This window comes from Mirounga leonina, unplaced genomic scaffold (assembly GCF_011800145.1).
Source record: "Mirounga leonina isolate KUSES-001 unplaced genomic scaffold, KU_Mleo_1.0 Mir_175, whole genome shotgun sequence".
In the NCBI taxonomy this organism is placed as follows: Eukaryota; Metazoa; Chordata; class Mammalia; order Carnivora; family Phocidae; genus Mirounga; species Mirounga leonina.
Genome location: NW_023270453.1, coordinates 33,088,604 through 33,105,017, shown reverse-complemented (window position 1 = coordinate 33,105,017; position 16,414 = coordinate 33,088,604). Strand labels below are relative to the sequence as shown.

At 45.3% G+C, this 16,414-nt stretch overlaps 2 protein-coding genes across 2 annotated transcripts in view; both read right to left on the bottom strand.

The window, feature by feature from the left end:
- Positions 1-2,837, bottom strand: part of RRN3 (RRN3 homolog, RNA polymerase I transcription factor) — a 30,846-nt gene extending 28,009 nt beyond the window's left edge. Inside the window, exons 1-2 of the mRNA XM_035022319.1 lie at positions 2,699-2,837; positions 1,043-1,148 (exon numbers count right to left, since the gene is read on the bottom strand). Coding sequence (XP_034878210.1) covers positions 1,043-1,148; positions 2,699-2,787 — 195 coding nt within the window. The 5' untranslated portion in view covers positions 2,788-2,837. The remainder of the gene's footprint in view (positions 1-1,042; positions 1,149-2,698) is intronic.
- Positions 2,838-9,253: 6,416 nt separating this feature from the next.
- On the bottom strand, positions 9,254-16,216 carry LOC118021855 (fibrous sheath CABYR-binding protein-like). Its single transcript, XM_035022318.1, has 2 exons — positions 13,997-16,216; positions 9,254-9,825 (listed from the first exon to the last, which is right to left on the bottom strand). Exon 1 carries the CDS (start codon positions 15,576-15,578, stop codon positions 14,046-14,048), a length of 1,533 nt encoding a protein of 510 aa, XP_034878209.1. The 5' UTR covers positions 15,579-16,216; the 3' UTR covers positions 9,254-9,825; positions 13,997-14,045.
- Between the last annotated feature and the right edge of the window lie 198 nt (positions 16,217-16,414).

Genomic DNA, 16,414 nt, shown 5'->3' with positions numbered 1-16,414 from the left:
GCTAGGCAGCTTGGAAAAAAACTAAATGAATACTGAAAGGTTGTTCACATTTAGGTATACTTATGTACTGACACCTAAAATAAAATAGCTGATGACACAAGGTACCATCCATTCATATATGTAGATTTAAAATGCTTATACAGGGGCGCCTGGCTTATACAGTGGCTCAGTAATTAAGCGTCTGCCTTCGGCTTAGGTCATGATCCCAGGGTCCTGGGATCCAGCCCCGCATCAGGCTCCCTGAGCCTCGGAAGGCCTGCTTCTCCCTCTCCCACTCCCCCTGCTTGTGCTCCCTCTCTCACTGTATCTGTCAAATAAATAAAATCATTTAAATAAATAAATAAATAAATAAATAAAATGCTTATACATATAAATAAAACATTCATATTTTCCATCACTGAGATTTAGTAGAATCACTTCTAAACTAACACAGAACCAAAAAAAAAAAAAAAAAATCTCTATTGACAGAGCTGGTTTATTGTCCCAAAACAATGCTTAGGTAATTCCTTTAGAAATAAAATGCTTTTAGGCGCCCGGGTGGCTCAGTCAGTTAAGGGTCTGCCTTCAGCTCAGGTCATGATCCCGCGGTCCCAGGATCAAGCCAGCAATGGGCTCCCAGTTCAGCAGGAAGTCTGCTTCTCCTTGACCCTCCCGGCTTTTGGTGCTCTCACTCACTCTTTCTCTCTCAAATAAATAAATAAAATCCTTAAAAATTTTTTTTGAAAGAAAGAAAATGCTCTGATCAATGATTTTTATTCTAGCACCTGCTCAAGTTTTTGAAAGATACTATGTAAATAAAGCATTTGAAGACATACAACCTCAGCAAAGAGGTTATTACTCTAATTTTGAGCTGATAGCATAATGCTGTTATTAAACAACTGACTTCAAGACTGACATCTAAAATTCATTTTATTATGTCTACTGGTCTTTAGTATAAAGGCTACAATTGTATCCTAACCAACAAAAACCAAACCTCAACGTATCAATTACATCTCAATAAAGCAGCAGGGAGAAAGACATCAAACCTCACATGATCTCTTACCTTTTTGTACTTCAGCAAGACTTCTGTCACAGTTCCACCAAACCGAACAGTTTTTCTTGGGGGAGAATTGAAGAAATCATTCTCCAAAGTGAGCATATCTGAAAGCCTGTAGAACCAAGATTATCACACTATTAAGTGCAGGACAGAGAATAATAAAAATTTTAATAGTCAACACTTATGGAGCCAACATCACTCAGTGGGACTATCGCTAAGGCCTCCTACCTGGCTTCCTTGCTTCCACTCTAACCTCCCAACAGTCTTCTTTCAGTGATCTAATGATCTTTTCCAAAACTTAAAACAGATCATGCTACTCTACTCTCCTGTTAAATTCTCCAAAGGTTTCCCACCTCACTTAGAATACAAATTCAAACTCTTCGTCGCTGTCTTCAAGGTCCTACATTAATCCGGCCCCTGACTACCTCTCTGACCTCATCTCCAACCACTTAACATACTGCAACCATAGTGTCCTTGCTATTCTTCAAACTTGCCAAGCTGATCCCCATTTCTCTTGCTGTTCCCTTTATCAGAAACACTCATGCTCCAGACCTAGACATGCTGGGTTCTTGTCTTCATTCAAGCTAAGGTCATTCAAGCTAAGGTCAAATGTCAGAGGGGCCAAAATCTAAAGTATCCATCCCCTCACTCCCCCCATCACCCTGTTTTTATTTCTTCAGGTTATCTCTACCTGAAACCATACTGTTCTTTTATTTATTAGTCACTGTCTTTCCCTCCTTAGACTGTAAGCTCTGTTGCGAGCACAGATGTTGTCTCTTTTGATAGATTAGTCTTCAGTGTATAACCAATAAAGTATAGGCACTTAATAAATACCATGAATGATATAATTGCTAAGTGTTTCACAAAGTTTTCTTCCTTTACACAAAGCAGAGCGGGGGGGGGGGGGGGGGGGGGGGGGCGGGGAACGACACAGCATCTTACTAATGACTCTCAAAGTTAAACCCCAGAATGTTTTATGGGGGTTAGGAGCTTTAAAAGTTGAAAAAGACAGGGGCGCCTGGATGGTTCAGTCGGTTAAGCATGTGACTCTTGATTTCGGCTGAGGTCATGATCTCAGGGTCCTGAGACTGAGCCCCACCTCCAGCGCTGAGCTCAGCGGGGAGTCGGCTTGAGATTCTCTCTCCCTGGGCCCCTCCCCCAGCTCGCTCGCTCGCTCTCTCTCAAATAGATAATAAATCTTAAAAAAAAGAAAAAAGAGTGGAGGAAGACAGGCTGTTAAAAAACGTGTATGTGGAAACAAATTTCAAACATCAACAGAAAATTACGAGTCCGTTTGCCACCAATGACAGCATTCGCCTGATAAATCAATGAGGTCAGGGAACTCTTTCCAAGTCTAGACGAAGAAGCGGGAGGGATGAGCAAAGGAGAAGGTAGCACCCAGGCCTGGGGCGCTATGAGGGAGCCCCGTGGGGAGAAAAGGGGACTCTGGAACGGAGAACAGATTCATTTTCCCAGCCCCTCTCCCACCTTTACCACCCACTTAAGGGGCATGGGCTTACTCCTGAGGACCTGAGATGACCCTCTACCCGTTGCTCCCACGATTCCTTCAGCTCTGCCCTAGGCCCTTTCACATCCGCTGCCCTAACCCCGGTCCTGAACTTCGTTCCCAGATGCGCAGAATGAAGCGTCCCGGACGCTCACCCAGTCCTCGTCGCGCCCAGCGTCTTGCCTGCAGAGGCCGAAGCGGCCGCATCTCCGAGCAACCGCGTGTGAAGCAGCGGGGCCGCCATTGGGCCGGACAGGCGCGACGACTGCGCCTCGCACCGGAAGTCGTGCTCCTCCTGGCATCTCCGCCCCACCCCGTGGGCCGGAAGACGCGCGCGCGAGCGACGGCCTTCAGCCAATCAGGATTCCCGAGTGAGAGCGCAGCGATTCCTGGCGGGCTAGAGCGCCGCCAAAGCTTTCTCCTCCCCGCCCTGCGTCAGGGCCCCTCCTCGCAGTTGGAAGACTTTCTCCGCCTCGCGGGGTGCGGCGCTTAGAGTGGCTACGGCACCGGGAAAGGAGAGATCTTTGGCGGCTGCGAGCAGTTCCCGAGGTCATGAAGGAAGCGCGGGAACCCCCGGGGGGTGCTAAGCGGTGGCCGGGTTCCACGGAGTCAAAGCATCCCTTAGTCAAACTAAAGAAACTGAGGCTCTAATTAAACCAAACCCGCCCAGAGATGGGGGCGGGCGGGGTTTTCGAACTAGGCTGCTCCAACCCAGCATCTGCAGAGGGCTCTCTACCGTCTGCGCTGTCCTCAGACATCCAAGCTGATCTTTTCTTTGCGGAAACTGAGGTTTGACGGAGCGATTTACCCAGAAACCCCCGAGCTGTGGTCATCTGGGATGATTAAAGGGTGAGAGGAGTTTGTAAGAGGCGTTAGCCCTTGAAAAATTTTTAGGGGAAGTTCTGGAGTCGGCCAGACCAACAAAGCCTCGAAGGGTTTTCCAGCATAGGGAACAGCAGGTGCCAAGGCATGGTGGGTGGGAAGGAAGCAGAGGGAAAGAGGGATTGCCCCTCCCCTCCGTTTCCAGGAATGGAAAATGTTGCAACCTTTGGAAACTGTATAGAACCATCAAAAGGACATTAAACCAACTACAGCAATTTGTTAAGTATAAAGCACTGTTCTATTTTCCAACAGTGTAAAATCAGTAACTATCTTTCTGCCAACTCCATGCAGTCCCACCATTTCTTACGCCGTTGGTTTAGAGTCCCTTAGGAGTGTTGGGCAGGTATCATCAATGTCCTGAGAGCAGAGGAAATTGCGCCTTAGGTCACAAAGATACTCCAAGACAGCCGTTGAAGTGGGACTCTTCTCCCCTCCATCCCCAAAGCAGAGGGAAAAAATTTAAATCACGTCCATCGGCACTCTCATACACTGTCAGTAGAAATTTAACTCTGCACTGTCAAGCAACTTGACAATTCTTTCATTTTTAAAAGTCTGACATACACGAAAAAATATATGTTACTGTAGGTTATACAACATAATAAAATGAGTACCTGTGAATGTATGGCCCAATTTATGAAACAGAACCTTAACCTATTGAAGCTTCCTGTGTGTTCCTCCCAGGTCCCACCTTCTCCTTGCTTCTTCCCAAAGCTAATTACTATCCTAACTTTTTAAAACCATTTCAACTTTTCTTTATGTAATTATCATATATATTCCTAAACTATCTATATACTTTTGCTTATCTTTCCATGATAAAATTATTTCCATGCTGCATTATACTTCTGCTGATTTCGATCCATCCCTGTTGTGTTTCTCTGCCATGTAGCATTCCGTTATATGAATATGCCATGATTTATATATCCATTTTCCTATCACCAACATTTAGATTATTTTTTCCTCCCCAAACCCCCACATATTGCTGTGAATATGTTTGTATAGTCTCCTGAATCATGTGGTTTTTTTTTTTTAAGATTTTATTTATTTATTTGAGAGAGAGAATGAGAGACAGAGAGCATGAGAGGGAGGAAGGTCAGAGGGAGAAGCAGACTCCCCGCCGAGCAGGGAGCCCGATGCGGGCCTCGATCCCGGGACTCCAGGATCATGACCTGAGCCGAAGGCAGTCGCTTAACCAACTGAGCCACCCAGGCGCCCCAACAAGATTAATTTTTAAATGTTTTTATATTGGGCGCCTGGGTGGCTCAGTCGTTAAGCGGCTGCCTTCAGCTCAGGTCATGATCCCAGAGTCCTGGGATCGAGTCCCGCATCAGGCTCCCTGCTCAGCGGGAAGCCTGATTCTCCCTCTCCCACTCCCCCTGCTTGTGTTCCTGCTCTTGCTGTCTCTGTCTCTGTCAAATAAATAAATAAAATCTTAAAAAAAAAATCTAAATGTTTTTATATTTGAAATTGTCTCATTGGCTTTGCTAAATTTTACCAGTTAGTAGAACCCACAGTCACATAGCGCAGGATTAAAATTTCAGCTTTGTTGTTTACTCTATTACTTTGGGCAACTGATTTATGTTCTCAGAATTCCAGTTGCCTTATCTATAAAATGGGGATAACTGGTTTTTTTTAAAGATTTATTTATTTATTTGAGAGAGCGAGAATGAGAGAGAGAGAGAGTACATGAGACGGGGGAGGGTTAGAGGGAGAAGCAGGCTCCTCGCCGAGCAGGGAGCCCGATGCGGGACTCGATCCAGGGACTCCAGGATCATGACCTGAGCCGAAGGCAGTCGCTCAACCAACTGAGCCACCCAGGCGCCCGGGGATAACTATTTTTTTGAAGATTTTATTTATTTATTTGAGAGAAAGAGTGAGAGAGCACAAGCAGGGGGAGTGGCAGGCAAAGGAAGGAGCAGACTCCCCATTGAACAGAGAGCCTGATGTGGGGCTCAATCCCAGGGTCCTAGAATCATGACCTGAGCCAAAGGCAGACACTTAACCAACTGAGCCACCCAGGCACCCAGGGGATAACTATTTTTTTTGAGCTATTTTAGAACTAGTGTAAGGATGGATTGGAGCACATAAAGCACAGACCACAAAGTATGGCACAGTGAGCAGAACAGGGTTGGTTCTTAGTAAATGACAGTAGTATTTGCCCACTTATTTTCCCGTAAATATGGAATATATTGAGATACTTGATATAGTTGCAACCAGGTGAAAACTGACCTGTGAGACAGAAGATTCATTGTTGGAGAGAAGAAATAATTCATAAATTGCCCAGCAGTGATATCTTATATATTTTGCATCTTATGACTTAGAGTATAGTTTGTTTCTCATGGCTTTTTAAACTTTCTATTTTGAAAACTGCAGCCAATGCCTGATTACTTTGTGTCTCTCTCTGTCAAATAAATAAATAAATAAAATCTTAAAAGAAAAATTAAAAATGAATAAATCTTTAAAAATTTTTTTAAAATAGAAATGTTCTTATAGGATGAACAGATTTTTAAAATTTAAATCTTTAACTAGGTAAAATATTTCCCTATTACAAAATTCAAAAAGCATAAAATGGCATATGGTGAAGTTTCCCTATATCCCTCAGTGTTACTGATAGACATTAAAAATATTAGTTTTGAGGGCGCCTGGGTGACTCAGTTGGTTAAGCGACTGCCTTCGGCTCAGGTCATGATCCTGGAGTCCCGGGATCGAGTCCCGCATCGGGCTCCCTGCTGAGCAGGGAGTCTGCTTCTCCCTCTGACCCTCCTCCCTCTCATGCTCTCTGTCTCTCATTCTCTCTCTCGCAAATAAATAAAATCTTAAAAAAAAAAAATATTAGTTTTGAGGGGCACCTGAGTGGCTCAGTCAGTTGAACATCTGACTTGATTTCGGCTCAGGTCATGATATCAGGGTCGTGAGATCATGCTTCCATAGAACTCCATGCTGGGCATGGAGCCTGCTTAAGGTTCTCTGTCTTCCTCTCTGGTCCTCCCCCACCCCCACCCCCTCATGCTCTCTCTCTTTAAAAAATGTTATTAGTTTCTTGTAAATCCTTTCATTCAAATATTCTATATATTCATTTATATATATTCATATATATATAAAGTGCTTACATATTCCAGTGTTTCTTTTTTTTTTAAAGATTTATTTATTTATTTGACAGAGACAGACAGAGCAAGAGAGGGAACACAAGCAGGGGGAGTAGAAGAGGGAGAAGCAGGCTTCCCATGGAGCAGGGAGCCCAATGCGGGGCTCGATGAGGGGTTCATTCCCAGGACCCTGGGATCATAACCTGAGCCAAAGGCAGACGCTTAATGACTGAGCCACCCAGGCGCCCATATTCCAGTGTTTCTTTACATACTTTTCAGCACATTGCTTTTTTTTACTTATCATATATCTTGAAGATCCTTCCATTTTGGGGAGTTAAAGACCTTTCTTGTTCTTTTTATGAACACAGTATTCCATTTAATGGATATATCATAATTAATTTGTTTCCTACTCATGGACATTTTGGTTGTTTCTAATCGAATGAATGTTTTTAAGTAATACAAAATTTGGACCTAATAAATAGATAGGGACCAATCTAATCTAGGGACTAATGATTGACCATTGACTTTAAGAATCCCAAAGGCCAAGACACCTGGGTGGCTCAGTCGTTGAGCGTCTGCCTTCCGCTCGGGTCATGATCCCAGAGTCCTGGGATCGAGCCCCGAATCGGGCTCCCTGCTCCGCAGGAAGCCTGCTTCTCCCTCTCCCTCTGCCCCTGCTTGTGTTCCCTCTCTCGCTGTCTCTCTCTCTGTGTCAAATAAGTAAATAAAATCTTTTAAAAAAAAAAGATCTTGTAGGTAGTTCGTGGCAGAGTCTGGGCTAAAATCTGACAGCCCTCAGTTTGAGTCCTCTTTCCAACAAATCTGTATAATTAGCATTTTACTGCATTGTTAATAGCCTCCTTTAAAAAATATATCATCTTAGTGGTTTGAACTTGAGTTCAGAAAGAATAACGAGGCATTTTACTTCACTGTTCCCTCGCCACCAGAACATTTTAATTTTTAAGGACATGATTAAAAAAGAAAAAGTGAGGGGCACCTGGGTGACTCAGTCCATTAAGGGTCTGACTCTTGATTTCTGCTCAGGTCATGATCTCAGGGTTAGGAGATCAAGCCCCACATCATGCTCCCCCCTCAGCAGGGAGTCTGCTTGAGATTCTCTCCCTCTCCCTTTGCCCCTCCCCCACCTCATGCATGTGCATGTTTGCGCATGCTCTCTCTCTCAAATCTTTAAAAAAGAATAAGTAAAATTGTACTAAACAGTACTAAAGGCTGTATGTTGAAAAGTAAGTATTCCTCCAACCCCTGACCCTGCAGTCCTCCCTGGCCCTTGCCCAGAAACAATCTCTGTTATTAGTGTCTGGTGTGTGGTATTCCTATTCAGAGTGTGCAAAACCCCGCACATGTACATGCTTGTGTGTGTGTGTGTGTGTATGTGTGTTTGTAAAAACTAGGACACTATCAATCTTGTTCTGTACCTTCCCTTTTTTGCCTTCTTTTTAAGTTTCTCTAAAGTTCATAATATGCAAGTTAAATCTGGTTTTACACGTTTGTAACTCCTTGAAGGCTGGAATCCTCTCTTTTGTTTCTCCCACAAAACATATAAAATACGCTGAAGTATTTTGGACTTAGTTTTATTCTTCTAGTAATTAAGGTCAAACTTGACATCATTCTGAGTAAGAATCAGAATCAATGAGTATTCCGGAAAAAAAAAAGAAAAAAAAAAGGAGAATGGAAGAAAAAAAATCAATGTGTATTCTATTCAACACTATTCCAAGCATTTGATATAATTTCCCTGACATAGTCAGAACTCAGTTGTGAAAATGGCTGGCGAGATAGTGACAGTGAAAAACAAATAATGGAGTTCAAAGAGTCTCATTTTTTTTAATTTTTTTAAGATTTTACTTATTTATTTGACAGAGAGAGGGAACACAAGCAGGGGGAAGTGGGAGAGGGAGAAGCAGGCTTCCCACTGAGCAGGGAGCCCAATGAGGGGCTCGATCCCAGGACCCTGGGATCGTGACCCGAGCCGAAGGCAGACGCTTAATGACTGAGCCACCCAGATGCCCCAATTTATTCATTTATTTTAGACAGAGAGTGCGAGCGAGAGAGAGAGAGCGCGCGAGTATGAGCAGGGGTTAGGGGCAGAGGGAGAGGGAGAAGCAGACTCCCTGCTGAGCAGGGAGCCCGATGCGGGGCTCCACCCCAGGACCCCAGGATCATGACCTGAGCCGAAGGCAGACACTTAACCAACTGAGCCACCCAGGTACCCCATCATCTTAACCATTCTTAAATGTACTGTTTGCTAGTGTTAAGTACATTCACACTGTTGTGCAACCAATCGCGGAACTCCTTTCATCTGAAAGGCTATACCCATCATACAACTTCCCGCCCCCACCCTCAGCCCCAGCCCCTCTACTTTCTGTCTCCTGAATTCAATTCTGTCATATGAGAAATGTCATGTAAGTGGAACCATACAGTATTTGTCTTGCTGTGACTGGCTTACTTCACTTAGTTTAATGTCCTATCATTCTTTGTTCTAAGTATCTGCAATGCATAGTCTTCCAGTCTGAGTTAATTTTTTAAAATTAGATATAGAATTATGGAAGTATACGATGGAAAAGGGGAAGAAATATAAAAACAGCTTAAATTTTTTGAAGTTTTGATCAAAACTATCATACCATCTAAAAACATGCTTTTGCCTATAACTGAAAATTTCAAAAGAAAACTATCCATTAGAGCATTCTTGCATAAATAATCTACTGATATAAAGAAAAAATGAGAGGATACTCTCAAATGAATTTTATTTATCATTAAAATATACAATCCAATCAGATTTTAAAGTCCTTGGGAAAATGGGAAATTCATGTTCCTTAAATCAAAATGAACATATAAATTGTGGCATGTTACAATGCACTGATTGTGCTAACTTTTCTATTCCTTAGTGAGGTCACAAAGTACCCTTAAAAACACAGACTTACATTTTCCAATGTCCATTTCTGTGGGAAGTGTACTTACTTTCATCTTCACGCAGAGTATGCGAGGCATTATTTTCCACTTGGAATGCTGGAATGCCTTCGCAAGATGTCTATTTTAAAAACCAACTTATTTTAAAACAAAGTTCATTTGGAGTAGCATAGTTTATTATGGCTTAAAATTCTGGCAATAAAGAACTTTATGATCTGAAGCTGGAAAAGTCTCCCCCAACACTGACACACACATACTTGGCAGAGGCCGTGTAGCAGGCCTGCTGGTCTGAGATAGGTCAGGACTCACACGGAAGTTTCCAAAACGAGGTTAAGGTAAGTATTTGTGCTTTTATAAAGTTGGCACTTAAATCTGTAGAAACTTTGGTGATTCTGGAAAGAAAAAAAGCAATTTTTATTTCAGATGGTATTTATAAACAGAGTGGAACAATTCTTGATTTTCATTCTCCTTCTGTGAGTAAAGCTTTCATTTTTTTTTAAAAGATCTTATTTATTTATTCAGGAGAGAAAGTACGTGAGAGTACACGCGCACAGGCAGGGCGAGGGGGAGAGGGAGAGGGAGAAGCAGGCTCCTCTCGGAGCAGCAAGCACGACCCAGGCCTCGATCCCAGGACCCCGAGATCATGACCCGAGCCGAAGGCAGACGCTCAACTGACTGAGCCACCCAGGTGCCCCTGGGAGTAAAGCTTTCAACAGAAAAGTCACCCATAGACTGATCCGGGAGTATTGCAGCTTAAGTGACAATTGACAGGCTTACCAAAAAAAGGCTCATTAATAACTTTAACTTGGAAGGAAAGCTTATAATCTCCACCTTGTAACAAATTATACATCAACTGTACATTAATTCCAGCTCCGCTATTTGTTTGACATTGAGGAAATGCCTTAACCTTTCAATCACTGTCAAGTCTACCCTCCTTGAAGTGGACATAATAATGGTGCCTACCCGATTGTTACGAGAAACCAGACAATGTCTGTAAATTACTTAGTACAGTGTGCAGCATGTTATAAACACCCAATAAATGTTACCTATATGTTATTAATAGATGCCCCCACGTCTGTGTTGATTCAAAATGGGAATATAAAGATAAATAAAACAAAGGTGAATAAAATCTTCCTGGTCTAGAAGATACCATGACTATTTAAGAGCTAACAAGTCCTCTGAGGATAAAAAGATTTTTTCCTTAAATACCTCATGATCTATGGAGCAATTTTTTTTTTTAATTATTCTGGATCAGGGTTCCTTGTGTGGGATGAGTCTGTGTTGTGAGGGCCTGGCCAGTGCACTGAGTGATGTGTGCGGCCCCTCTGGCCTCTACCCACCAGATACCAGGAGCACCCCTCCGCACTCTGCGTTTTTGTGTTGCTGCGGCCTAGCACTGTGAGCTTCAAAGACCGACCTGGGCATCCACTTCTACCCCTGCTCACCCCAGAGCTCCCAATGCCTGCCTGTCTGGCCAGTGGTCTGCTCAGGGCCTGAACGCCACCACCTACACATTCTAGACTCCACTACTGGCAAATGCCAGGCACCACCCAGTGGAATCTCAATCTGGGAGTCAGAGACTCTGGAAATCACCTGTCCTCAGACCAGCGGACCGAGATGGCAGAGCCAGGTTCTCTGAGAGCAGAGAATTGCACCCTTAGGTCTGGGTGTCACTGGGGCAGAGAGAAACATCGGGTTGGCTGTAGGCCTGACAGGCCGGGCCACACCCCTGACCCTCGGTCTCAGGCCAGCTGCTCTTAGGTGAATGTCTCCAGATGATGTATCTGGAATCAAAGTAACTATACCGCATACCCAGGCAAACTGGGGGCAGCTTTCTCTCTTCTTATATAAACAGCCACATAATATCCTTGATTTTGCTTCTTGGCCCACAGAGCCTAAAATACTTACTATCCGGGCCTTCGTAGAAAAAATGTGTCAATTCTTCTTTTAGGTAAGTATGTATCTTATGGTCAATATAGAGAAATGTATCATAACATTTGCTATTCATTCTACCTGATTTCATCTTTGTAGCAAAAAAAAAAAAAAAAAAAGTTATGTACAAGTAAATAAACACCTGAAAGTGTCTTCCAAGATAAATGCCCATGGAGCCCCCACTTGGGTTAGAAACTGCTGCTAATATCTAAGAGGTCCACTTTCAGCTCAGAACTAACTGGGAGAGATCTTAGCAATTATTATCTAATTATTGGCCTATTGCCATTTCCTTACAACAGAGACCACAGGTACACTTTAGCCTTCACAAGCCTTCAAAGCTTCCCCCCCCACCTCAAACTGAGTCCCAAGCACCCACGTCTATAGCATCAGATTATCCTTTCCCAGATATGTCCCCAGCAAGTCATGGACTATTAATTATGCCTCTCCCTTTTTGCTGATGCTTTTCCCTTTGCATGGAATGTTCTTCCCATCTCCCTCACCCAATGAACGCTTACTTCGGGATCAAACTCAAAAATCCTCATGTAGCGCACACCTGTATTCTGAAAGACTTGGACTAGACTTCTGTTATAGCACACTGCATTAGTTATTTCTTTTCTTTTTTTTCAATTTTTATTATTTATTTTTTTTAAAGGGGGGGGTTGGGTAAGAGGGAGAAAGAGAAAGAATCCTAAGCAGCCTCCACACCCAGCTCAGAGCCTGATGCCGATGCAGGGCTCGATCTCACAACCCTGAGATCATGACCTGAGCCGAAATCAAGAGTCTGACCTTCAATTGACTGAGCCACCCAGGCGCCCCTGTGTTAGTTATTTCTATACCTGTCGCCCTTGATAAACAGTGAGCATATGGAGAACAAAGGCATCTTAACTCTGAATCCCCAGTGCCTCATGTAATTAATACCTAGCCCTTACTAGAAATTCAGTAAATGTCTGGTCAGTGAAATAATTATTTGAAGGGTACTGCATGGCTCTGTCAAAAAAAAAAAATTCTTCCACTAAGAATTATTAGGTAAACCCCTTTTCCTTTCTTGCCTAAAATTTTCTTCTCTTTAGAGTTGTTCCTTTGAGTTAAAGCACAAAGTCTATAACAAAGCGTTCTGCTGGCAAGGCCTGCATCCTTTCATCTTTATATGTGTTTACCAATATTCCTGGCCGTTAGTTAAATGCTCAAGCCCCCTTCAAGAATTAAATTGAGACTTAATTCAACCATATAAATTACCTGAAAGGATATGACTAATGGGAAAAAATTAATGATCTCTCTCTGTCATACTAAATCTTTTCCTTCTGTAATTACTGTGGTTTGTTAGTGTTTTCCTTTTTTGTTTTTTTTTAATAGAAATAAACATAAGTCATTGAATTTATTTCATTTTAAATCCAAGTGTCCAAACTGTACAAAACCAAAAGAGCCAGAATGCTCTGCCCTATAGATTATCTATAGAATATATGTGTGTATACACCTATATACATTCTCTTGAAGGAGAACTGGAGAAAATTATAAGGAAATTAAGAGTTTGACTTCCACCGAATATTCAATTAATTGTACCCCACCCTGGAAATGAAACCAACCAATATGAAATAATCTTCTTGGATAATACGTTGGTAGCATTGTAAAAAGGAGCATTAACGTAACCTCCAAATATTGCTCTGCCCTATTCTCCCCCTCCAGAGTAGGTAATTTATGGAATAGGATTAAAGAGAAAGACCAGGAAATGGATACTCGGCAGTGAATATCTTTATAACAGCACTTAACCCACTCAGAAGCAGGCTCACCAATTGTGACCTTCACATGACCTTTTCTACCTTTCTAACTGACAAGGGGTTGGGGAGTTAAGTGGAATTGGTCCTCAGTTAGCCTCAACCACAGAGTTCATTAAACAGGTGAGCACAAAGGCTCTTGCGATTTAGTAGAAAACTTGTGGGATTTACTAATAGCCAAATGGTTTCCAAACTTCAGGATCATTCAAGTTTCACTACACACTTAATTTTTTACCTTTGAGTTGTTTAAGTGTTTTTTCACTTAAATGTACTTTGAAAAGCAACTATCACTATTTTAAATAGAAAAACCAGTATTACTTGGCATAAATAGAAGTTATCCATTGAAATAACTTGAACACACATGGTATTAAATCCTAGCTGGGTGCGGTCGTTGCCTACCAAAATGTTGGAGATCACTAACTCCACACTAAGGACGCTCTCCTTGATAGAACCAAAAAAGACCGCTAAAGAATTGAGAGGGGAAAACTTTCCCACTGAAGGGCTCACTGCTGTTTAATGCTGTGTCCCTGTACCACCTAAAATCCTCTTGTTTCAGAAACAGTGCAGAGTCCCTTTCCCCACTCCACCCACAGCTCCTCATGGAATGTCTTAATTACCACCCTGCCCTTACAAGGCCTAAATAAAAGAAAGCGATCTCACTCTCTGACTGAGTAGGTAAAAGCTTAACCGCACTAGGTTTCAAAAACCTACAAAGTGTAAAAGATCTAATCCTGGAAGGAACAGGCCACTTCACCTCCACTCAATTTTTTCCAGCAGAAGAGATCGAGGAAACGATCAGAACACAGACCGGAAACAATTAAGGAATACTGCAGGTGAAGATTCTGCCAAAGGCACTTACTTGGCAAAGGCCTGAGCGGCCACTCCGATGGCACGGGTCCAGTTCTGTACTAGGGAGGGCGACTTGTCTTCTCTGAGGCAGGGGTGGGTGTGCTCTCAGGAGACACTGATCGCTGGGCCTGAGAAGCTGGAGCCTGGGACTCATGGGGTGGGGACGCGGTGGCAGGGAATTCCTGACTTAGCTCCTGGCCCGCTGGTGGCGGAGTCTCAAAAGCCTGTGCAAGTGGCTTCCTCTGAAACTCCTGGACAGGCGCGGACGGGCTGGGAGCAATCTCTTGGACCAAAGAGATGCTCTGGAGGGTCTGTCGGCTGTGATAGAAGGCCTGAAAGTCATGGACAGCAAGGGAGACCCGCAGGTCCACAGGTTGGGTCTGAAAAGACTGGGACGATCGGAGCTGGATCAGAGACACAGGGGTGGCCAGGGCCTCCAATTGGGAAGCCTGAGCACCTGAAGATGGAGTTTGAGAAGCAGGAGGAAGATTCTCCAGCTGGTTCTGTGAGGCTAGTGGGACTTGGAGTTGGCTCTGTGCGGCCACAGACACCAGGGGGTGGCTTTGAGAGGCCAAAAGGACCTGGAGGTTGCTCTGTGCAGGCAATGGCACCAGGGGATGGACCTGAGAGGCCGCGGAAACCAAGGAGTGGTCCTGAGAGGCCACAGGCACAAAGGGCTGGCTCTGAGGGGACACAGACACTGCAGTCTGGCTCTGAGAGGCAAGGATGACTGTAGGTTGAGTCAACGAGGACAAGGGGACAGCAGGCTGACTCTCAGAGGCAACACTGAGCGCAGGCTGACTGGCAGAAGCCAAGGAGGCAGCCGGCTGGCCTGCAGAGGCAAGAGTGCCCGCCGGCTGGCTCCTGGAAACACGCACGGCTAGAGGCTGGCGAGTAGAGGCCGAGGGGATTACAGGCAGGCTCCTGGAGGGGAGGACGGCTGGGGGCCGAGGCTGGTCTGGAGTGAAAAACGATCCTTTCACAAGCCCTGGCAGCCCAGCCTCGGGGCCCCGAGACCCAGCATCAGGGCCCGGGGAGCGAACTCCCTTTGAACTTCGGACAGCTTCAGGTTTGGGGCCCAGGTCCTCGCTGCCCAGGTTTTGCACATCGCCGCTCTCCTGGGCACCTGTCGGTCCGTCTTTGCCCTGGTCTTGCTTCTCCAGCTGGTTTTCGAGCCGGGCCGTGACGGTCATACTCAGAGAAGCAGGTCTAAGAAGGAACGTCCTGGGACCGCAGCGCCGCCGGATCCGCGTCAAGGTGGTGGACACGTTGCAGAAGGTGAGAGAGAGGCGGTGGCTCAGCGCGCCCACCATGGTGGAGGAGGGCACGTAGAAGGGCCTCTTCAAGGACTCCTCAGCAGTCAGTTCGATGTTGCCGGTGTACCAGAAGACCCACCACAGCAGGCTGAAGAAGATGATGATGGAACCCAGGTAGAGCAGCAGGTCGTAGAAGAGCAGGTGCGCGAAGACCCCGGTGAACAGCAGGGTCGCGCCCACCGTGTCGAAGACCACGCCCAGCCAGAAGAAATGCCTGCAACGCCCGAGGCCCGTGTGCTTCCTGGTCTCCTCGACGTTGTTTCTTGAAAGCTCCATGACTTGCCACTGTTGTCGCCGCCGCCAGGTCCTCAGAGACCCGGCGGGTTGTGCCGCCGCAAGCCCGCTGTGGCCCCTGGGTCGCCATGGCAACGCCCCCCGGGTGCGCCGCTCAGGGGGCGGGGCGAGAGGGCAGGAGAGGGAGGCCGCCTCTCACCTGCCGTGAGAAAAAAAAGGGAGGGGGCACCTCCCAAGAGAGCGGCGCGTGCGCAGTACGCCCCGTCGCCCGCGCGCACGTCCTCCCCGCATGCGCAGTGTTTCCGCCCACTGCGTCACTCCCAGCGCGGAGTCTGGCCGCGTCAGGGCGTGAGTGTGGGCAGTTTAGTTCTGGGGGCTGTGGTCTGAGTCCCCGCTTTTGGGGAGTGAAGTAGCTGCATTATTTTCCCCCACGCCCCCCGCCTTCGAGAGCAAGGGTGAGTTCCTGAAGGAGAGCAAAGGGCAAGGACCCTCTTTTTAGTAACTCTTCCCCAGCTGAGCGTACAGCGTGGCCCCCAGGTGCTGCCGCCTTCCGAGAAGTTAATGCTTTTCCTTTGTTTTGGTGAAGTGGCCAGATTAGGAGCTATTGTTAAATCTTAGTTCCCGTTTTACCCGTTTGCGGGTAGTTACATTCTTGTGCTAGTTAATACCAGACCTAGGAGTGGATTCTTGAGGCTTTTTCCACTCTACGTTTTCTTCCCCTTTATTGTTTGGGGGTTTTTTTTAAGATTTTATTTATTTATTTGAGACAGAGAGAATGAGAGAGAGAGAGCACATGAGAAGGGGAGGGTCAGAGGGAGAAGCAGACTCCCTGCCGAGCAGGGAGCCCGATGCGGGACTCGATCCCGGGACTCCAGGAT

What these genes read in the sequence shown, in the direction of transcription:
- LOC118021855 (XM_035022318.1), bottom strand. Translation starts at nt 15,578, where the DNA reads ATGGAGCTTTCAAGAAACAACGTCGAGGAGACCAGGAAGCACACGGGC.